Source organism: Capricornis sumatraensis, chromosome 2 (genome assembly GCF_032405125.1).
Source record: "Capricornis sumatraensis isolate serow.1 chromosome 2, serow.2, whole genome shotgun sequence".
NCBI lineage: Eukaryota > Metazoa > Chordata > Mammalia > Artiodactyla > Bovidae > Capricornis > Capricornis sumatraensis.
This window is the reverse complement of record NC_091070.1, coordinates 184,429,658-184,453,504: the sequence shown is the minus strand read 5'-3', so window position 1 is coordinate 184,453,504 and position 23,847 is coordinate 184,429,658. Positions and strand designations below refer to the sequence as shown.

General features: G+C 38.9%; 1 protein-coding gene across 3 annotated transcripts in view; it reads left to right on the top strand.

The window, feature by feature from the left end:
- Window positions 1-23,847, top strand: part of PATJ (PATJ crumbs cell polarity complex component) — a 364,628-nt gene that overhangs the window by 42,869 nt on the left and 297,912 nt on the right. For all 3 annotated transcript variants that reach the window (XM_068992464.1, XM_068992473.1, XM_068992482.1), the window contains exons 12-16: window positions 1,269-1,345; window positions 3,552-3,608; window positions 14,542-14,676; window positions 19,158-19,319; window positions 22,871-23,002. In XM_068992464.1, the coding sequence (XP_068848565.1) occupies window positions 1,269-1,345; window positions 3,552-3,608; window positions 14,542-14,676; window positions 19,158-19,319; window positions 22,871-23,002 (563 nt within the window). The remainder of the gene's footprint in view (window positions 1-1,268; window positions 1,346-3,551; window positions 3,609-14,541; window positions 14,677-19,157; window positions 19,320-22,870; window positions 23,003-23,847) is intronic.

Here is a 23,847-nt window from a genome sequence, read left to right as displayed (position 1 = left end):
ACAAAAGAAACTGGTGTCTGTAAGAAATGTAATAGAACTCTTAATGTAATTTCTTATGGAAATGTTAATAGAGTAGGCACAAAGGTGCAGTACCCACATGAAGGATATTTTGTTTTTAATAGGCTCTTTAGTCAGTTATCCTCGAAATGTAATCTAGCACATCAGTTAATGCAGTTACTTTGTGGATATGCTTTTGTAAATCTAGTAATGTAAGTTTTTTAGTGTTCATTAGTCTTAGTTTCTGATTTTTGAGGTTAGTCTGTTTTACTTAATGATTTGTACTACGTAATTAAGCATTATATGCATCTGAGATTAGATGTCTGCAGAAGGCTTGAAAAAGCTGATCTTGCAAGTTTGATTTTAGACAGATGGTTATATCAGTTGTGGTAAGTGTTCTGTGACTTGTCCACTCTTGTGACAAAATTGAGTTTTTCTTAAAGAAAAAAGGTGGAGATCTGTTTATTGTCTGCTACCATTGTGGATCTAAATTGAAATTATAGTTTTAGTACTTTGATTTTTGTCTATTAGGTATTATTCAGACTGCAAACTGCATTGAGCTTCTGGCTAAGGTCATATGGAGGATAAGCAGGACACTTAAAATCTGTCTTCACTTTTAAAAATCATCTGACCTATGCAAAAAAGGCAGTACCCCTTAAGTAAGAAAATCATAAAGGTATGATAACCACATAGCCACAAAGGACCAAAGTAAAACCAAAGTTTTTGTTACATTAAAGCTCATGCAACTCATTGGTTGAATTAGATCAGACAAACTTTTATATCCAGCCAAGTAAAAAGCTTGATTGGGTCATATTGGTGTGCCTTGTTGATAGTAAAGATATCTTGATAGGTTTTTACACTTCTGTGGGTGAGTGAAAGGTACTACGCTGAAGCGATTAACGTTCACCTTAAATTTTCTTTTTCCTAACATAGCATAAAGCAAAGACAGATAACATTTTACTTATAAACCACAGGATGTTTGCATATAAACTATATAATTCAGATTTCATTGATAACTTATCATTTCCTTTTTTGTTTAAAATATTCCTTAACAGCAGAAGCCCTATTCATAGTTTGGTCACCGCCAGTCTTTTACATGTCTTATAAGTCACCTCTGATTAACTTTACCTAAATAGACCTAAGTTAATACACTTTCCTTTTTATTCATTTCCCTTTTACTTACTCAAACTGTGATGTTATGGAAGAATTCAGTAGTTTAGTGGGTTTAACTCACAGTAGCTTCAACTTTTTTTTTTTTTTTTTAAATCCAGAAAAAGCCCCAGACTCTCCAGAAAATGAGCTGAAATCCAGATGGGAAAATGTACTGGGCCCTGATTATGAAGTAATGGTATGTAAAATCTTCTAATAAAATACACTCATGTCTCATTCTATGTCATTCTCCTAATGCCACAATTGAAAGAAATGGGAGACTCAAAGAATAACCAGCCTGCCTTTATTTTTTCTTCCTGTGCTTTTTTCCCTATTGGATCAATTAATTAATTTTATTTTTTCATTTTAGACTGCAAGAACAGGTAAGGACTGCAAACAAGTTTCAGTTACAATTAACAAACACTCAGTTCATGTTGGGACCATTAAAGTTAACAATAGGCTGAAAAATGTTAGGGGAGAGAGCACTTGCCTCTAAATTTATAACCTGTATCAGCTGCTTAAAATTGCTGGCATTTTTATGATTGCTTTTATGATCTGTTTGTTTTATTGTACACTGAAAGGGCTGTGGATATTAGTCCTATGTTTCACAAAGAATGTTACAGTTTTATGAGAAAAATGAAAGAATGATTATCAAATGTATTTGGGAGAACAGGAAGTAATTTAGGTTAGGTATAAGTTTATAGTGCCAGTGGTCCATTAGACTTCCTTTCACCTGTTATTAGATTCATTGAGTAAAGGATTGATTACATTTCCCCAAATGAATCCACATGAAACCAGAAAGCTGCGCTTAGAAAAGCCTCTGCAGTGCCCATTAAACGTGTTAGTAATAAAGTATTCTATTAAATTTCTATTGTTATTCACATTTTCTTACATATGTTTGTCATTAGTATTTGTTGGCTGGTTGGAGAGATTTTTTTTCTGTTCTAGCCACTATCTATTGTCACACATTTTCCAGTGTCATTAACATGAGTCAAAATCGTTTATACTTTCTCTTCTTGCTGGTTTTGAGCTTGCATGTTGGTCATCATGAACCGCTGCTTCTTTACTTCGTAGATTTTGGAGCTATTTTGTCATTCGCCTATCACCTAGCAAATGACCTTTCTACAGTTCAGAGTGGTTAATATTCAAAATAGTTTGGTGTACCAGTGTTTTTAAATGGTTGGTTTTAAATGAGCTCTTTTTGGTTAAAAATTTGTCCTCTTTGGGGCATCCCTGGTGGCTCAGCGGTAAAGAATCTGCCTGCAGTAGAGGAGACATAGGAGATGTGGGCTCGATCCCTGGGTTGGGACGATCCCCCAGAGGAGGAAATGGCAACCCAGTCCAATATTCTTGCCTGGGAAATCCTATGGACAGAGGAGCCTGGTGGGCTACAGTCCATAGCGTCACAAAGAGTTGGACACGACTGAATATGCACATTCTCCTCTTTATAACGACCCTTCCAAATTTAATCTCTCACATGATGAGGTCATAACTAAGGGGCTTGAAAGAGGAGACAGAATTTGGAGTTGGAAATTTAAAGTGAAAGGGATGAGGCAATGAAAGGAGAAGCCAGGCAAGATGGATGAGTGAATGTGTACATACAAATGTGCATATCTGCCTGCGTGCACATACTCTGGTGTTTCTTACTGTATTTTCATCCAGAATCTATTTATCTGAAGTGCAGTACTTGTAGAAGATTTAGCTGAACCACTGTTAAACTTATCCCCTCCCTCCAGACGCACTGTATTTTATTAACAACTTACAGATGCAAATCATCAGTGAAATGTTTTTCTTGCAAGGAATTCATTTCTGTGGATGTCTACCACTGAAGCTCAGAACAATAGTTTTAGGCCAGGATTAAAAGCTTTCAGGATTCCACCGTCTGCCCACCAGTCCAGGTCTTTTGTTTCTGTCCTCGCTGACTCTTTCTCCTAGGGAAATGGTTTGAGCTTGCTGTGGAAATTCAGGTGCTTCAGTTTTTCCAAACTTCTCTGATTTTAATGACCTTTCAAACTTTGTTTCAAGGATTAGGTTTAGAAATAAAAATGACCATAGTCTTGGTTTTGTGAAAAGAAAAACATTTTTATGGCTTTAATATAATGGAGGATTAAATTAAAATTTTAGGTGTCATGGATTTTTAAAAATAGTACATATATTTGCCTATCACCTTCTAGTTCCACTTTTGAATCATTTATGAAAAAAGATTGTTGTGGAGAACAATGACAACAAAAAAGCAAATATTCTCTGAGATTTTATATTGTGTGTTATGGATTTTAGAAACATAGAAAAAAGATTAGATGGAGTTATCAATATATAGGTTTTATACAGATTTTTTTCAGAAAGCCTAGGAAGAAATAAAGTTATGCTTTTACAAATATTGACAGTATCTTTTCTTGTGAATTTAGGTCGCTACTTTGGATACACAGATTGCTGATGATGCTGAATTACAGAAATATTCGAAGGTAAGCACATTGTTTAAACTGTTGTCGGTTTTTTGTTGTTTGAAGAACTTTCTCTAAATTCTTGTCAAAGTAACTCTACTAATGCTGTGACCTAAAGTTTTCAGAATTTAATTTTAGAAGGTTTTCTGGAAATGTAGTAGGTTCTGACTGGTATGAAGTGTGATAGTTAGATGTGCCTGGGAAGAACATAGGCCACTTCAGATGCCAAAATTCCAGGCTTGAGTGCTTCGCCCACCTTAAAGGTAGTATGTAGAGCAGGCTTTGCAGAGTGTGTCAGTTTTTCAGATATTATAAGTCCTTTTAAGTTGTTTCCCGGACTTCCCTGGTGGTCTAGTGGCTAAGAATCTACCTGCCAATGTAGGGGATATGGGTTTGATCCCTGGTCTGGGAAGATTCCACATGCCGGCAGATCAACAAAGCCCATGTGCTACAACTACTGACCCTAACAAATATGCAGTTAGACTGAATATTTGATATTATGTACGCCAGCTACAGAAGGCTTAAGGTGATGTTATCTCTGTCCAAGGAGACACTGTGCGTGTGTGTGTGTGTGTGAGTGGGTGTGTGCAGTGAGGCAGAGGAACAGTTCGGGTAAGGTTTGGACTCTCTTGGGTTGCCTTTGCTCCTAACACATGACCTCCAGGTATTCCATCAAGTCTGAGGTATTTATCCGTTCTCGCTCCCTGGTGGAACCTGGGAACTCCAAGTCTCCCTCAGTACTTTGGGATTGTAGAAATCTGCTTAGCTCTTCAGGGGTTTCCTGATTAGCCTTCAGCTTGCTGTTAGAACTCGAGATGTCCTTGGAGGAAACCATGCCCTCGCTCAGGCTCAGTTCATCATATAGGTCAGCTTTAGTTGTTCTTACATATTCCAAGCCACAAGACCCCATATCATCATGTTCTGTCCTGAGGAAAGAGTATAGTGAGCACACTTTGTACATCTTAAAGAATGTCATTGTCTTTCTCCAGGCAGAACATCTTCTCTTTCATCTTCATCCCTAGTTCCTTGCCACCAGTCTACTTATCTTCTTCCTGATCAGCTTCTATGCATTGTATCTATATGCACTGAGTTACTCTGATATAATGGTGTGGAAAGGTTTTGAATAGAACAGATGTTCAGAACCACCTCACCAGTACATTCAGCTGTTCATTTGTTCATTCATCAAGTATTTATTGATACCGACTCAGTGCCAAGTCCTCCACTGGGTCTGGGATTTCAGAAGAGAACAGGAAAAAAAAAAAAAAAACAATCCCTGCCCTGTAGAACTTACATTTTAGTAGGGGGAGATAGAAAATAAGTAATAAATTATATAGTATAGATGATATGCGCCAAGCAGGAAAGATGAATAAAGAATTCAGGAGAGAATGTGAGTTTGCAATTTTAGATAGGTTGATCAGGAAAAGCCTTATTAAGAAGGTGACATTTGAGGAAATACTTTGGGGGTGAAATAAGCAGCCTAATTTTTCTTCTATATAACACAAACAATAATATCTACATTGTAGAAGGTTGCATATATTTAATATATGCCCCAGTTAGTATAGCTCAGAACCATTCCATAAATGATAGTTTTGTTTCCTAGTTGTATGCTTCTAGTACTTTTAACCTCTGGCCTATTAAAGTCTCCTTTAAAAAAAAAAAAAAGCTGTTTTAAAACATTTAATTGAAATTGGAGTAGTAAACAATCCACTTGCCAATGCAGGATGCAGGTTCGATCATCCCTGGATTGGGAAGGTCCCCTAGAGGAGGAAATGGCAACCCATTTCAATATTCCTACCTGGAAAGTTCCATGGGCAGAGGAGCCTGGTGGTGGACTATAGTCCAAGGGGTTTCAAAGAGTTGGACACGATTATGTATGCACACACTAGATTATAGCAAAAACTTCGTTTTTAAATTTTTTTGCACTAGAAGAATTTCGCTGTTAATCCTTAATAGTGCAATCCTTAATTGCACTATTCTTTTTTTCATATTTTGTTGTTACCTGTATATGTTTACATACTTGTAGTTGGTATACTCATTTTTTTGTATATGTGGCAGAGAAGGGATGTGTGCCTTTTTTAATGTAACATTATCACACGTTTACTTTTTTAAACATTGACTATTAAATGTCCACAGATTATTTTAATGACCTATAATTGAAAAAAATCCTCTTAAAATTGGAAGTTTGGTTCTTGATTTAGTAGTTTCTACTTTCTGTCTGCAATATGTAAAGAAAACTGGCCCGTCCAAACCCATTTCTCACACGAGGATCCTAAAGTTTGCGTAAGTTGAATGAGTCACCTCAGATTATACAACTGGATAATATAGTAGCAGAGGCAGCTTTCAGCTTAGAGAGCATTTTTTTCCTTCCTGTAATATTTACAGAGCTCCTACTTCACACCAGACACTGCTGCCAGCTGTGGGGAGCAGAATATAAAGGGTCCTCTCTCTCCTGGAGCCTGGGTTCTGGGCTAGGTTTGTTGTGCTGTGCTTAGTCACGCAGTCATGTCCAACTCTTTGTGACCCCATGGGCTGTAACCTGCGAGGCTCTTCTGTCCATGGGGATTCTCCAGGCAAGAATACTGGAGTGGGTTGCCATGCCCTCCTCTGGGGGGGGTCTTCCCAACCCAGGGATAGAACACAGGTCTCCTCCATTGCAGGCAGATTCTTTACCATCTGAGCCACCAGAGAAGCCCAAGAATATTGGAGTGGGCAGCTTATCCCTTCTCCAGAGGATTTTCCTGACCGAGGAATCAAACCAGGGTCTCCTGCATTGCAGGTGGGTTCTTTACCAGCTGAGCTACCAGGGAAGCCCTGGGCTTGGTTTGGGTCATGATAATAAACAAGTGAAAAATAACCTGAGAAGATAGCTATAAATTGTAAAAGTGATGCAAGGTAGTGATTGTAAGAAGTGATGATGATTTAAGAAGCATAAAAAGAATGATGAAAGCAAGTACAGTTGGGAAAGAGTTGGCCTGTGTGGGGAATGGAAGTTGTTTTGGAGTGTCCAGGTCAAACTAAATGAGCAGGAGGATGTTTTTAGGTGAGGAAGACCAGGTAGGTACTCCAGGGCCTTGAGCTCCACACTGATAAGCCTGGGCTTTATTCTCAGTGCCAGGTAACACCAGTGGAACATTCTTAGCAGGTTAATATCATGCTCTGAGATCAAGGCTGTAGGTTTTTCCTCTGTCTTATTAGCTTTCTGATTAGGAAAATCATATTTCATGACTATTGCTGGTGTTTCTAATTGTTTATCTGTCTTTAGTTGGTCACTGTGGTAACCACTTCATAGCCCGAAGAAATTGTTTTAAGGGATGCAGATTCAGGAAGCATCTCCCTTTATGACAGGCCAGTGTTAATAGAGACTTTCTTTTGAGGTGGATGGCGTTGTAGGGAAAGAGAGAGGTGAAAGCACTTTATAGTGGTTTGAGCATTAGCTGAACTGCTTCTAGGAATCTGTTAATCATGACACAAGAACAGTTTTCCCGCATCTGGGGAGACTTGCACTCTTAGGGATGGCTTTCTTGGCAAGTGTTTACTCTTAAGATAATCACAGAGCTATGAGGGAGAAGCATTATGCTCATGCCAGTGACCTTTCTGCCGGCCATCAATTGTAATACAAAGTGAGCATTAGTAATTAGTGATATCCCTAGTGTGGGCAACAAAAAGACCAGGCCCTGTTCTCTGGCTTTGACAAGACAGACTGACAAATTTCACTTTGTTTCCTTCCTAAATTACTTTCTCAGAGCCAGAGGGCATTAAGATATGAGTTTGCTCCTCGATCTGTTTGAGCAAGTAGAGTTGTGAAGGCAGTGGAATGTACTGGGGCCCACTCACCCACCAGGGGTAGTGCTTTGCTTTAAAGACATTTCTCCAGAATAACTCTATTGGTTAGCATCTATTTCCTCCTTTCCATTTTTAGTATGTGGAAACTGAGTGTCAGGTAGGTGAAGTGACTTGCCCAGGATCATACACAGCTTTTGCTCTTCAGTCGCTTGGTCATGTCCAACTGGGGTCTTTGTGACCCCATGGACTGCCGTATGCCAGGCTTCACTGTCCTTCACCATCCCCTGGAGCTTGCTCAAACTCATGTCCATCGAGTCGGTGATGCCATACAACTATCTCATCCTCTGTCGTCCCCTTCTCCTCCTGTGTTCAATCTTTTCCAGCATCAGGGTCTTTTCCAATGAATTGGCTCTTCATGTTAGGTGGCCAAGGTATTGCAGCTTCAGCATCAGTCCTTCTAATGAATATTCAGGATTGACTTCCTTTAGGATTGACTGGTTTGATCTCCTTACAGTCCAAGGGATGCTCAAGAGTGTTTTCCAACCCCAAAGTTTGAAAGCATCAGTTCTTTGGGACTCGGCTTTCTTTATGGTCCAACTCTCACATCCATACATTGGAAAAACCATAGCTTTGACTAGAGGGACCTTTGTCAGCAAAGTAATGTCTCTGCTTTTTAATATGCTGTCTAGGTTTGTCATAGCTTTTCTTCCAAGAAACAAGTGTCTTTTAATTTCATGGCTGCAGTGACCATCTGCAGTGATTTTGGAGCTCAAGAAAATAAAGTCACTGTTTCCATTGTTTCTCCATGTATTTGCTGTGAAGTGATGGGACCAGATGCCATGATCTTAGTTTTTCAAATGTTGAGTTTTAAGCCAGCTAGTAAATGGCAAAATTAGAAAACAAATCAGGAGTTTTCTGGCTCCTGAGTCTGTGCCATTTTTTATGCTTTTCCTTTTGGGTAGATAATATATGGACAAGACATGAAATCTAAAAGTTTCAGAGGCAAGTACTGCAAAATATGTTTCCCACCCATCCCAGTCCCCTTGTTCTCCCCAGAGGTGACCAGCCACTGTTACCAATTCTTAAGTATGTGTTTTATATTCATAAGTATATAATTTTCTGGCCTCTTTTTGAGTGAATAACATAAGATACAGAATCAAATAACTGTAGTGACAGTGGTTATCTAGTAGGGCAGGTGGCCTGTCAGAAACATCAGAGCAGCTTTTTCAAAATAGGCATGCCCTATCAATAACCTCAGATATGCAGATGACACCACCCTTATGGCAGAAAGTGAAGAGAAACTAAAAGCCTCTTGATGAAAGTGAAAGTGGAGAGTGAAAAAGTTGACTTAAAGCTCAACATTCAGAAAATGAAGATCATGGCATCTGGTCCCATCACTTCATGGGAAATAGATGGGGAGACAGTGGAAACAGTGTCAGACTTTATTTTTTTGGGCTCCAAAATCACTGCAGATGGTGACTGTAGCCATGAAATTAAAAGACACTTACTCCTTGGAAGAAAAGTTATGACCAACCTAGATAGCATATTGAAAAGCAGAAACATTACTTTGCCGACTAAGGTCCTTCTAGTCAAGGCTATGGTTTTTCCTGTGGTCGTGTATGGATGTGAGAGTTGGACTGTGAAGAAGGCTGAGCGCCGAAGAATTGATGCTTTTGATGTGTGGTGTTGGAGAAGACTCTTGAGAGTCCCTTGGACTGCAAGGAGATCCATCCAGTCCATTCTGAAGGAGATCAGCCCTGAGATTTCTTTGGAAGGAATGATGCTAAAGCTGAAACTCCAGTACTTTGGCCACCTCATGCGAAGAGTTGAGTCATTGGAAAAGACTCTGATGCTGGGAGAGATTGGGGGCAGGAGGAAAAGGGGACGACAGAGGATGAGATGGCTGGATGGCATCACTGACTCGATGGACATGAGTCTGTGTGAACTCCGGAAGTTGGTGATGTACAGGGAGGCCTGGCATGCTGCGATTCATGGGGTTGCAAAGAGTCGGACACGACTGAGCGACTGAACTGAACTGAACTGAACTGATTTTGTTCCTCCTGACTAATATTCTGATTTTGTAGGTTGAGGGTGAGGTCCCTAAGGGGAACTGTGATTCCTTCCTTGCCTCACTTTATTGAGAATTATTACTCAGGTTTTGCTAGGATGCCTTATGTGTACAGTTTACCCTTGAACAACATGGATGTGAACTGCATGGGTGCACTTACACGCAGACTTTTTTAATGGTACATTCTATAGTGCTGTGGTCTTCCTGAGTGGCGCTAGTAGTGAAGAACCCGCCTGCCAATATAAGCGATGTAAGAGACACAGGTTTGAGCTCTGGGTTGGGAAGATCTTTTGGAGCAGAACTTGGCAACCCACTCCAACATTCTTGCCTGAAGAATCACATGGACAGAGGAGTCTGGCAGGCTCCAGCCCGTTGGGTCATAAAGAGTAGGGCGTGACTGAGTGAGTAAACAACAGCAACATTACAGTACTACGCCTTCCTCAGCTATGGAGGGACCTCAGCTGTGGAGGGCTGACTGTGAGTTATACCCAGCTTTTCAGTTGTGCAGAGAGTCAGTGCCTCTACCCTGAATTATAAATGGTCAGCTGTATTCAAGGAGGGAGGGGTTACTCCCTCAAGACAGATGAAGGAGGCTTATGTAAGGATGAACTATCCTCTCAAGAATGAGTCTGGAGAAATAAGAACAGTGCATTTTCAAGGTGGATGAAATCCCGAGAGCAAAGGTAGAGAGAAGGAGCCATAAGGGCAGAGTGTTAGGTTAAGTGTCAAAAGCTCAAATATCTCTTGGGCCAGACAGGTAACAAATGCTATCTGAAATGAAAAATGGCAGCTAATGCTTGACCTCAGTGTAAAGTAGCTGAAGAGATCTTCAATATATTTCTCTACAGCAGAGTATGTAATGTTTATTTTTTGAATATTCAGAGTTAAAATGTTAATTTTTTTTTAGTCCATGACGTGTGACCTGTGGCATCTTAGTTCCTTGACCAGGGATTAAATATGGGTCCTTGGCAGTGAAAGCATGGAGTCATAACCACTGGGCTGCCAGGGAATTCCCCAGAATTAAAATTTTAGACAGATGAGAGAAACTAATATAAATCAAGCTCTGCTAGGCTGACTGTCTTGCACAACCTCTGCGTGAATATACCTCACTTTGGAGGCCATTTTCCTGTGTTTCATCATGAGTTTAAAAGTCGTAGCTGCATTCTTAGAAAGTTTGTTTTTATTTGGGGTAAATTTACCAACTCTTTCTACCTAATCTTTAAACATAAATGGTTATGTAATATCTCCAGTGAAAGAAAGAGAGAGAGAGTGTGTGTGTGTGTATAAGAACTAATCATAAGATCCTTTCTGTTCTATTTGAAGTTCAGCTTTTTTGGAAGCCTCCTCCCCATACCACTGACCATACCACTGACATAGCTAGTCCTTTCAAGAAGCTTTTTTTTTTTAACCCCGGAGCAACATTTATATTCCTACTTGAATACTTTAATATCTTATTTGGGAGACAAGATAAAAGGAATGAACTGCTGCTTATTTCCTGACTGTTCTCTCCACTCATAGGTTGAAGGCCTCTAGCTTTCTTGATCTCATTTGATCTTCATCATTTTAGCATCTACAGTAAATCACCCAATGATCACACTTTCCTTGGATCGGTTTCCTTGTATCCTTTACTTGTCATATCAGGATCATGAGCATCCTGCTGCTCAATTAACTTTGTCAAGTTAAGTAGGACCCCTTGCAAAGCACATTGAATTAGCAGCAAAAAGCATAATGTGCTTTGTGTGTGAAGGCATCAATCATCTGTTGACACCTACTCCTGTCATTTTAGCACTTTCTGCTCTCAGAATTCTGAAAGGGTGGACTACTGAAAGAGACAGATGAAATGGTTGATTTGTTTAGTTGCTAAATGCAGCTGGGACAAGTAATTAAATAGTCCTGCTCCCACAGAGACACCTGGAGCCACATAACATGAAGTCTCAGAAACCCAGCTGTACTCGGATTTAGATTTGGAACTAATATTAGGTAGGCATCTTTCAGATTGACAGATTTTGTAAACATCATTTCTGGTTTATCTGTTCAGCGTGATTGAAGGTGGAGCATGCGTGTTTCATGCAAGCTTCTAGGGAGCGTGTGTTATTCACAGATACCTAGGGGCGTAGCCTAGAGGAGCACAGCTCTGCCTCTGGCGGGCAGGGTATTCCCTGAGTAAGCTGCTGTGGCTCTGCCGTGCTCCAGCCTGCTCCTGACATCAGCTGTTCCATTGAGAGGGGAAATAGAGCAGGTTTAGTAAGGGGCTTACTTTCATGCATTGGAGACGGAAATGGCAACCCACTCCAGTGTTCTTGCCTGGAGAATCTCAGAGACAGAAGAGCCTGGAGGGCTGCCGTCTATGGGGTCGTGCAGAGTCGGACACGACTGAAGCGACTTAGCAGCTTGGAGGGGAGCCTGGGATCAATTCCCTCCTTAATCCTTCTATTTTTTATGGGGACATGCTATTATACAAGCAGTAAATATCTCCCTGTGCCCCAATGTCTGTTTTAATTTGGGCACTTATTTCTATGTAGGAATTACTACCACTGTCTACCCTGTTGCTCAAACCAAAAATTTAGCAAATACCTTTCTCACTTACCTCCCACAAGCAATCTACGAGCAGGTTCTTTGTAGGGCTGACTCATTCTTATCCTTGGAATCTCACCTTACATGTCCCCATCTGTGTGAAACCTACTCTGACCAACTTTTCAAAACAGCCATGACGGTTGTGTCTGATGTCCTGACATTGATTAGCTCCTTCATAGCACTTACCACAGTAATTTGGGGTTTATATTTCACTTGTTTCTTGGTGCATTGTTTATTGACTTATTTTGTTTTGCTTGAGCCTGCCTGCTCTCTTGCTTGTTTATATTATCTGTCTTCTACACTAGATGTTAGTACCATAGGATAGAGACTGTGGACTCTTCCCAGAACAGGGGTTGAACTGGTGTCCCCTGCATTACAACATGGATTCTTAATCACTGGACCACCAAGGAAGCTCCATGATATTTATTTGTTTAATTGTTAAATAAAACATAAATTCATTTATTATTTATAAATTTATTTTTTATTTTTAAAACTGTTAAATAAATTTACTTAATTTATTTTTAATATTACTTTTTGTTTAATTATTTGTGTAATTTCATGTTTAATAATGTCTGTCATCAACAACTGGCTTGCAGAATTCTTGAAAATGGAACAATCTGCTCTTACAAGCACACTTCAGCAAATATTTGGGGATGACTTACAGGGACCCACTGGCCACTCTCTGCTCTAGTGTTTGGCTCGTAAGGAAGGAAGGAAGAGAGCTGGCAGAGATGGTGGGTAAACTGCCATTACAGAACATTTCTCAGAGCTTTTATTCACCTTTCAGTGCTAAAGGAAAGGACCCTAATATCTCCTAGCATGATAGCAAAAGATCGGGTACAATGACGAAACAGAATGAGATAGCAGCAGTGACAAATGAAGAAATCACAGAGAAGAAACAAGAATAAAAACAATCTTACTTTCACACTGCTAAAATAGCTCATTGCCCGAGATGACTAGGTCCTGAGGTGCTTGGTCAAGAGCGTTTAATTTTCAGAAAATTAGCCCAAGGCCAGGAGTTCCTCATGCCTGGTTTAAGCCATTGCAGCCACGGACAGCTGGCTTCATTGCCACTTCACATTTGTCTGTGTGTCTGTAGTGGAATGGAAATGAGCCCCAGGTGGTGTCTGAAGCAAGGTGTGTGGAACTCTGGGGACTCAGAGCAGATGACTAAGGGGAGGTGACAAGCTTCAGGATAAATAATCACAGAGAAAAGGAAATATGAGGGAAAGAGCCATGTCATGAGTGTATTGCCACCTTGTGTAGGGTTTTCTCCTCAGCAAATACACCATTAGAGATGGGCCTGGTATTTTAGATAAATGGACTGTTGATATAGGAAGTATAAATCCTAATTAGTTTACCATATTTGAATTTATATTGCCACAGTGAGAAATCATTAGCTCTAGTTTTGAAAGTGAACGGCTTGGAGTTTGGTGATTGCCCTTGACCTTTATAGCCAACAACACTAAGACACTCATTTTCTCACCTTCTGAGAGTAGAATAATGATTGCCTTCTTTATTTCACACCCATGCCTTCCCCACATCAGAAAGTATTCTAACTTAAACTGGTGAGATGGAAAAGACACTTGAAAGAGGTACAATCTTTCATGCTGCTGCTGCTGCTGCTGCTGCTGCTGCTAAGTCGCTTCAGTCGTGTCCGACTCTGTGCGACCTCATAGACGGCAGCCCACCAGGCTCCCCTGTCCCTGGGATTCTCCAGGCAAGAACACTGGAGTGGGTTGCCATTTCATTCTGCAATGCGTGAAAGTGAAAAGTGAAAGTAAAGTCGCTCAGTCGTGCCCAACTCTTAGCTACCCCATGGACTGCAGCCTACCAGGCTCCTTCATCCATGGGATTTTCCAGGCAAGAGTACTGGAGTGGGTTGCCATTGCCTTCTCCAATCTTTCATGAATTAGTTCAAATAACATGTTATGAGCCCATCTTCAGAGGCCTGGTACTATTCTAGGGTCTAATGTTATAGAGAGAAAAGATATCCTCAAGTAGGGGGCAGTTAAGAAAACAGCAGTTTTAAAGACAATGTGTTGTGAACTGTGATAGAGATGTATACAGGGTGGTCTTATAGCCACCCTTGTTTACGGCTATATGGTTATATGGAGGTGATATAACTCTGATATCAGGAAGGGGTTCATGGAAGTGACACTGCTTTTGGTATTGAGGTGTGAATGGAAGTTAAGTTACATAAAAATGAGGGATGAGAAGCCCTGCAGAAAAGTGAAACACAGAACACGTTCTGGGACCAGTTGGATGTTTGGAGTGCCAGAGCTTAGAACTGGAGACTTTGCATGTCTGTCTCTATTCCCAGGGAATCTGAAAGGGAAAGAGTGAGAACAAGATGACAAATGACTTCATATTTTACTCGAGGCTAGTCTTCCAGTTCTTGTCTCTTTGAGGATTTTCGTGATCTGACTCAAGGGGTGGGACTATCATGTCAAACTGACATTTGACGGAGGTCTACCAGCCAGATGTGTCCACGTCATGCTTACACTACTGCTCTGTGTTTCTGTGCAGCTCCTGCCCATTCACACTCTGAGGCTTGGCATGGAAGTGGATTCCTTTGATGGGCACCATTATATCTCTTCGATTGCTCCAGGTGGTCCTCTTCATACACTGAACCTCCTACAGCCAGAGGATGAACTTCTTGAGGTAAAATATTTTGGGGGGGGGGGGGGGAAAGATACAGGGCAAGAATATTTAAGTTGTAGGAAAATGTGTCCTCGCCAGAAATCCACTGAGTTATATCACCAATGCCAATATAATGTGAGCTACTAGAAACTGAAAAATACTTGTTGACTATTCACGGGGTTGCAAAGAGTCAGACATGACTGGGTGATTGAACAACAACAACAAATACTTAACAAAACTGTACTGTATACTTGAAAGTGGCTGAAATAGTAGATAAGTGTTCTTGCCACATACACACACACACAGTATGAAAACTATGTGGGGTGATAGATATATTAATTGGCCTCATTGTGGTAATGATTTCATAATATATTTATCAAGTCATTTACATTGTACGCCTTAAATTTGTACATGTTACATGTCAATTATATCTAGATAAAGCTAGAAAAAATAAAGATGAAGAAAAATGCTAACAACTTTATGTAGTGATAAGAGAAGCAGATGATATACTTTCAGTTCATTATCTCTATCCTTTGAGACTCCTGAGATGTTCTTTTTTTGAGAGTTTATTTTCATGATTAAGAAAGAACCTAATGTCCCACTTCAGTTTGATAGCATTTTTTTTTTCAAAATTCTTTTTTAAAGACTCTAATCCCTGATCCTTGTTTGAAACATGCACTTGTATTTCTTTGCAGGTTTTGATGATTATTTCTAGTAAGGATTAGAGCTGGATAACCTCCAGCTAATATTTTACTGACTGGCTTTCAAACGGTCTCTTTGGGACTCCCTCCCCCTAAGATGGCCCCCTCTGGTGGGCTTACTCAGGTTTCTGAGCCTCTCTTCAGTTGGAGCATTTCTAGAGCACTTATGCTTTGACCTGACTCCTTGAGAGATTGTATTAGATTGGAAAGTTCTATCTTCAGCAGAGCAGACAAATCCGAGCAACAGCCCTTAATTTTATAGATGAGAAAACAGGGCATTGATTTCCCCCAACTTTACCCACTGATAGAATTATGACTTTAGTTCGACTTTTGTAACTCCCATTTCACTGGTTTTTCAATTCATCACACTACTTCCAGAGTGTCTAAAAAAAAAAATGTGGGCAATAGTCAAACTTAGAGAAGGCTGTGTAGAAAAGGGTTCTTCCAAGTGTTAGATCCACGAGACATCCTAAGTTGGGTGTAATAGAATCAGCCTAGTTGCCTTGGCCAAGATGAGAATTTCCTGGGCCTGGAAGTGGAGGCTTCTTTCTAAAATTATATGTGTTTAAAGTGAAGTGGCAAGGATAGCAAATTGGTTTCTTGTTGGATTTTTTCTGAAGTAGTGCTCAGTCACCTGGAGGAGTATGTTGAGAATTTCGAGTTGAATTTTAAGGTCGGAGAAAAAAGTACTATGGCTATTGGCAAATTCGTTCATAAGCATAGGAGGCCAGGTGTTGGGATGCTGTTTTAAAGTGTAATAAATGGCTTATTTTTTATAAGTGTTCAAGAAATGATGTTGGGATGCTTAATGTGAATTAATGCCGTAGACTTTATCATTTATGGGAACTTGGTGCTGAATCATGTCTTTCTCTTCTTATTTGCACAGTATATGGCCTAATTTTATGGTATTACACATGATAATCTACAGATTGGAGGCCATTTGGAAAATATTTCCATAATATGTAGTTATGAGATATTGAGAAATGGGATATATTTATTTGGGAGATATGGAAATATGAGTAAAAACCAGTTTAGTTTACATTTTGTAGTAAATATACATAACATAAAATGTATCATTTAAAGCATTTTTAGCTTACAACTCAGTTGCAGTAAGTATAATTCATTACTAGTACATGGTAGGTGACAAAGAAATGTTGGCTGGATCTGAGTAAAGAAAGAGTGGGTGATCCCAGCCATCAGCTGAGTCCCCCTGTGCCTTAGCTGAGATTGGAATTCCAAGGGCCTTCTGCCCTTGTAATAGAATGTGTTGTAACAAGGTAGCATTACAGGTTGAATGAAGACTGGTTGAATTCTTAAGTGTAAATTTGTGGTGAAGGAACTTGGAATAGGGGAAGAAGCACAGATTTGGAAGTCAAAAGAACTGCTTTTGGTTCTGAGTTTGCCGCTGCTGAACCATATGTCCTAGCATATCCTCCCCCCCCCCCACCCTTTTTTTGAGAATCATTTCGTCATCAATAAATGCCTGCTTCACTCTCTGTGAGGATTAAGTGAAATATCGTCCATGTAAAGATAATGCTTTATAGATTATCTCACTGTAAGATACTGGCAACATCACCACCATGTAAAGTTATAAGCAACCTTTATGGGATAGAATTGAATGAATAGTGGGACAATACTAGTACAGTATTATATTCTCTGCAGATGAATGCATGTGGGTGTGTTTTCTAAACCCCAAATTCTGAGTAACTGAGACTTGACAGTACTTAAGAGGGTTTCAAGAGTCTAGAAAAATATTGTAAACTCTAAAATAAAAATTGGCTTCTTCTGAGCAACCAAATATAGAAATTAAAAAGTCGCTTAAAGTTAGCCAAATAAACTCCTAAACTCTGTGTGTGTGTTTAATGTACTGCTTAGAGCCTAAAACCAGGAACACAAATATGCTCAGGGTTAGAACACTGTGCCAAGTCTCAGCCCAGAGCAGCTATTTACAGTGGCCATAAATCCCCTTAGATAGGAGTTGCTAATGGGAAATGTGACCAGTCCCTTTAGCGATAGAGAGTGGTGAAGAGGACCACCAGGCATTGCTATAATAATTGGAGACAATTCAAATGAATAAATAATGAGCTAAATAAATATTTAAGTGTACTCCAAGATAAAAACCTGAAAAGTGATTTTCTAATTTATTGAAGTAGCATAAAGCACAAACTAAAATACTTGTGCATGGGTAGGATTCCTGCTTTGGTTATATCCACTTGCCTTATTTTCAGTATGAATTACTCCCTATTTGATTCATTTTAGAACTTTCTATGCTTGTGGTGCTGGTTGGCACCATGGATATGGTGTGAGCAGTGACATGGATCTCCCCGTTTTTGTGTGAAGATTGACTTGCAGTTCTTCCAGGAAAAAAATCTTTCATCCGATAACTTACTCTCCTCTGGACCCCTTCCTCAGTCATGAAGTCCTGGGAGACTTCTTAGGACTAGTTCCCTGAAGTACATGTGGGCCTCTTTATTACGTGGTGATTCCTTTGTAAATAATTAAGAGGCAGGGAGATTATGTCTGGTCTGATGCTAAGTGCTGGGTATGTTATAGGTGAGAGTAGTTCCAAGGGATGAATGACTGGGCTCAAACCACTGTTGATGGGATGCTTCTAACAAACCACTGTGCTCGTATTCTCTGAGCAATGATAGATTTTGTGGAAAGGTTCTCCCAGGAAAGTCAGCCCTGTCAGTTATCTGGACATTAGCACTGCGCCTGTCAGAAATTAAGACCAGACCAGAAATACCTTTAAAACTAATAATGCTGCTGAACTCTCCCAGGAAGGTAGGAGTCATATGTGAAAAGATTATTTGTTGCCTGGATTGTGTTCATACCTTAGCTTTTTGGGAGTGGCAGATGGATGAGAGAGCTCCTGGAGCTAAAGTCATATGTATGAAAAATTAGAATAAACTTATTTTTATTAGTTTATTTATTCTAATAAACTGACTAGAATAAACTAATGTTTCTAAATCATCTTTAGTGTAAAGAATTGTTACTATGCACTAAATATATGAAATTTGAATAATCTTTTGGTGATAAGCAATAATTATTAATAATGAACAGTTGATTATCGTTTTGTTCTTTTAAACATGTGGGACCCTGTGTATAATAATTTGGAAATCTGACACACTTCTTACACTTGATAGCTGTGTAAGGGCAAAGTGTGTAAGAATAAATCTGAGGCCAAGTTATGTGTATTTTTTTTCTATAGAGGTGATTTTTCTAGGATGATATTAAGAGTTTATGGAATGAGAAATAAAATTGTGAGCTGATGCTAAATTTGACAGCTGAGTATCTTAGATTTTGTTACCTACACATTGTAAGTTGAACAGTTTGTAATAGCCTTAAAAATCAGTGTTAATATCTCTATCAATATGCCTACAAAATGAAAAAGCAAAAGGAGGCAGTCTTAAGGCTGTAATTGGTGTTTAGCGTGTTTAAGGAGAGATGGGGAGTAAATGAGAGAATACTTTGGGATATAGCAAGGAGAAAGCAGGGAGGTGTGAAAAATTAGGCAAATCACATTCCCAGTAATAGTTGAACTCTGAGCACATTTTATACTTTATTCACCAAACTCCATAAAACCTTAACCTTCATTTTTATCAGTTTTAGAGATTTCTGTTTTTTTTTGTTGTTGTTGTTACTACTAAAATGATTACACTTAGGCCCTTTTGTTTATAGGGAAAAGAAAGTGATATCCTGCTTTCATTTTGATGGATTGATGCAAGCAAGAAGTTTATTTATTTATTTATTTTTTAATTTGGGTCCTCCTCAATTCTGACTTATCCCTTGTCTTTCTAGGTCAATGGCGTGCAGCTCTATGGGAAATCTCGCCGAGAAGCAGTCTCCTTTCTTAAAGAAGTGCCACCCCCCTTTACCTTGGTTTGTTGTCGACGGTTGTTTGATGATGAAGCCTCTGTAGATGAACCAAGGACCACTGAAGTCTCCCCTCCTGAAGTGAAGGTACTGAGTGGATACATGTACTGTGGTTCTCATAAGCAGGTCCTGTCATCAAAGATGCCCCAACGATGTATTGAGATATGAAGGAGGTGGGAAAAACCTCCTACATCTCTTACTTGACAACAGTATCTCTCAAAGACAACAATGTATAGCTTTTCAGATGGTTACTTTACATTCATGTCATTTTTTTTACTTGAAAGATTGGTGACATTAATGTGCATGCTCTTTGATTTTAGAAAACCCCTTTTTGGTAATTGCCTGAACTCGTTACTTTTAGCTCCCAGTTCTACTCAGTTTATCTTAATAAGTTTAAGATGTTGGTAAGTGTGGAATATCTAATGGACTTCCCTTTTTCAGAGCTTTAAAAACATGAAGATCTATGGCCAATTTTGAAGTGAGTCTAAAAATTGCTGTAAAAGCCTTTTTAAGGTCAGAGAATAAAATAACACTTTCTGTGCCTCTGGAAGTCTTTTTTTAAGGAGCATTTTATTCATGAAAACAGTTTTAAGCACAGGCTTTGCCATCTTATGTTATTCGTAGCTTTATCTTTTTATGTCACCTTTCCCCTTTCTGGACCCTTTTAGGTTGTGATTCATTAATACCAGTTTAGAGGCTCAGGGCTGGCCCTTTTATTCACCTACCATCTGATTTTCAAGATACGTAGACTCTAATGCTGCCTCTACCTCTTAATGATTTTGAATCCTTACGCAAATAGCTTGACTTTCTATTGATCTCCTTCTTCTGAAAACAAGGGTTCTTATTGTACGTACCTCATCAATGGTGAGAGAAGGAATTGAAGTAATGTGTGCATTCTTAGCACAAGGTCTTGCATAAAGACAGTGCTCACTGAAAATCAGTGATGGCTGTTCTCAACTCCTCCCACCCACCTGTCTTTGTTTTGTGATTTCCTAAAATACAAGAGTTAGTACTGTCCTGTAATCACAGATACTTTAGTGTATGTAAAGTTTGTTTTTATGGCTCCTGTGGGCAGAGACCAAATCTTAAAATTATTTTGTATCTCTAGGTGTTTTTATTCTTTACTGAGCATATAAGAAATGTTTAGTAAATCATTGATTGTTGATGATGATTTTTTAAAATGTTTATCTTGGTATTTGTATTTCAAGAAAGGGACTCAAGTACCACACTTTGTGATTTTTGCAGTCTTTACTAAAATTAAATGTGGGCAATAGCTTACCTCAAAAGGTTGATAAAAATGCCGTTAATCTAATCTTACGGTGTGTGTAAATCACCAACTCAGCTTGCTGACTGTACTACCATCCGTCATGCTTTACCACAATGGGTAAACAACAGCTTTGAATTATGCTGAATGTCAACCTTGCTGGCCATTAGTTGATTGCTTTCTATTCTGTAAATACCATAGTTATGCAGAATTGATTGTATCAAAGTGATATATATATCAGGTTGGCATATAATATCTTATCTACTTTTGGTGCCTTGAAATTTATATAAACTTGGGTTTTAAAATTACATGTGGTTTCTTAAAATCTGGCTCTCTTTTCCATCTGTCTCTTTCTCATTTATCTCAATACACTCTTAGGTTCTTAAACCCTCTCTGGTTAGGCAGCTCAGCCAAAATTCTAATGCTCATTAATCAGTGAAGGTATTAAATGCCCCAGTAAAACATCAATCATATTGTATTAACCATTGTGACTTTACTTTTTATTGGAAAGTATAGTTTTCTTTTTAAATGTATCATTTCCTCACATCAGACTGATATAAACAGAAGTTTATTGATCCAAAATATTCCCCCTTATTTCAAGTTCTATAATTCAAGAACCAAGAAATTGTTCCCTTGTTTAGATTCAATCTACCATGTCCTTCAGGGACAGTTTGAGATCTGGTCCAGCCCTAATTTTAAAATGTTTTTGTATTAGCTATGGTGCCTTACTCTTCCATAATAGAGGAGTGTCATGACCACCAGCTTTGATTCTGTTATATGGATTTTCTTAAACCGGTCACTCAAAATTATATTTGTAGGAATGATATCAGTTCAGTTCAGTCACTCAGTCATGTCCGACTCTTTGCCACCCCATGAATTGCAGCACGCCAGGCCTCCCTGTCCATCACCAACTCCCGGAGTTCACCCAAACTCATGTCTGTTGTGTCGGTGATGCCATCCAGCCATCTCATCCTCTGTCGTCCCCTTCTCCATTTTATTTACTAAGATCATTCAAAGTTTTTAGAAGTAGACTTCTTAAAGTCTTACAGCTTTGTTTAGAAAGAGTGTCAAGGGAAGGCCACTCAAAGATAGATTATCGATTCATTATGTATTGAGCAAGCATTTATTGAGTGTCTGCTATGAGCCATGCAATATTTTGGGTTGAGGGGATGACCATGGTAAACTCTATGATAGCCCACATCAGTGTAGCCCAGAAGCCAGGCATTTTGTTAATTGCCAAGGCCACAAAGAAAAAGAAGATAATTCTTGAGCCTTAGTTAGAAGTTTAGACTATTTGGAAAAGATAAGTCACATGAAAGTAACGTATGTGTGTGTGCTCAGTTGCTCAGCCGTGTCCAACTCTTTGTGACCCCATGGACTGTAGCCCCAGCCAGACTCCTCTCTCCATGGGATTCCCCAGGCAAGAATACTGGAGTGGGTTGCCATTCCCTTCTCCAGGGTTTCCTCCTGACCCAGGGATTGAACCTGCATCTCCTGCATTGGCAGGCAGATTCTTTACCAAAGCACCACCTGGGAGGCATGCAAATAATACAATGCTATAAATAGTGTAAAAGCAGAAGATTGGAGCAGCTTATTCTGCATAGTCAACTCATTGATACTCTATCATTTAGCTTCCTAGAAGTGTAAATGGCAGTGACTCTCCCTGAAAGGAGGAAGCTTGGAATAGCGGGGTATAGGAGTGTGAAGTCAGGGAAAGTAACAAGGATCTGTGTACTGTGGACAGTTGTGCACGCCTGCTTCCTCCAGGATCAGGGGTTCATTGTTTCAACTCTGCTTTTCCCCTGTTTTTAGACTTACATGAGTCCCAAAGACTTGGATTTTTTTCAGCTTACTTTTCTAGTTAAATTTTTCTTGAAAACATCTAGGAGCCAAAAGAAGTGGCATCTCTGTGTCCTGTCTTAGCCTCTCTCTGTGTTGGTATCTTTCTCTTTCTCACTGTAATTATAAATTCAGGTGTTGCTACTGAAATGTCTTATAAGCTTTGACTTTGTGTGATGTTTTCATATTTTCTTAAATTGCATATTTTTCCTTTTATGCTTCTAATGGGATGACAAAGAACTCATTTTAGTATAAGAGGTCAGTGTTAATACTTTGAATGAAACAGATACTTTAACTTAAAAAAAGAAACTATATGAACAGTCTGGTTTTTTTCAGTGCTTTAATTTTCATGAAGATTTTATATTAAGTATATGTGCCCCAGTGCATGCTCCTTTTAAAAAGATTAAAAACAAAAACTATGCATGCCAAAAAGTATCCTCAGTTTGAGGAGAAGCAAAGAGATTGCAGATGTGTTCATTCTTTTCAGTATTGAAAGGAGAGTGTTTTGAAGCATTTATGTTTCTTGTTATTTCAGGCTGAATACAATGTAGATGTCAATACCGAAGATGATGATGATGGGGAATTAGCACTGTGGTCTTCTGAAGTCAAGATTGTTGAACTAGTGAAAGATCATAAAGGCTTGGGATTCAGCATTTTGGATTACCAGGTATAAGAACCTGTATAGAATTTTTTGAAGCAATTAGTTGGTATTAAAGTTATATGAAGTAGTAATTGTTTTAAGCTCCCACTGACTTAGGCAAAACTGAGTTGTTTAATGTAAAATGCAACTGTCCAAAGGCAGGGTATTGTAATTTTTATTGTTACCTTGAAAGTTGATAAGTCCCTTAGTTAATAAAATGCTAGATGATATAATAACTGGACAATAAGGGAAGCGATAGTTTTATACCCATGGATGCTTTTAGAGACTGGAACTTGATGAATTTTTTTATATGGAGGTTTTTTTTTTTCCCTCCAACTTTATTGAGATATATTTCACATACCATAAAATTCACCCATTTAAAGCATACAGTTCGGCTGTTTTAGTATATTCAAGTTGTGCAACCTTCACCACAGTCTAATTTAAGAATATTTTCATCACCCCAGAAAAAAAACCTATACATATTAGCAGTCATTGCCAATTCTCACTCTCCTCTCCCTTCCTTTCACAGGAAGGTTTTTATAGTTTTGCTTACCTATTAATCTCAGTGAGCGTAACTAAGTAGAACTGTTCTTGGTGAAATTTATATTTATATTTAATATAGAACATATAATATTTATGTATTTGTATGCCTCCTAATTATAACTACAGTAAAGTTACTGATGCATTTGGGGTGGGGAGAACAATGTGAAAGGTCATAATAAGACATTTATATGTTATACCAATTTACCAGTTAAAGTATTTTTAGACCATCTGATTATCATGGGGAATTAAAACTGTTGGCAAGAAATTTCTTCACTTTTAAGATGCATATTTTAATACATTAGTGCTGCCTAAACACATTGTGGTTTAAT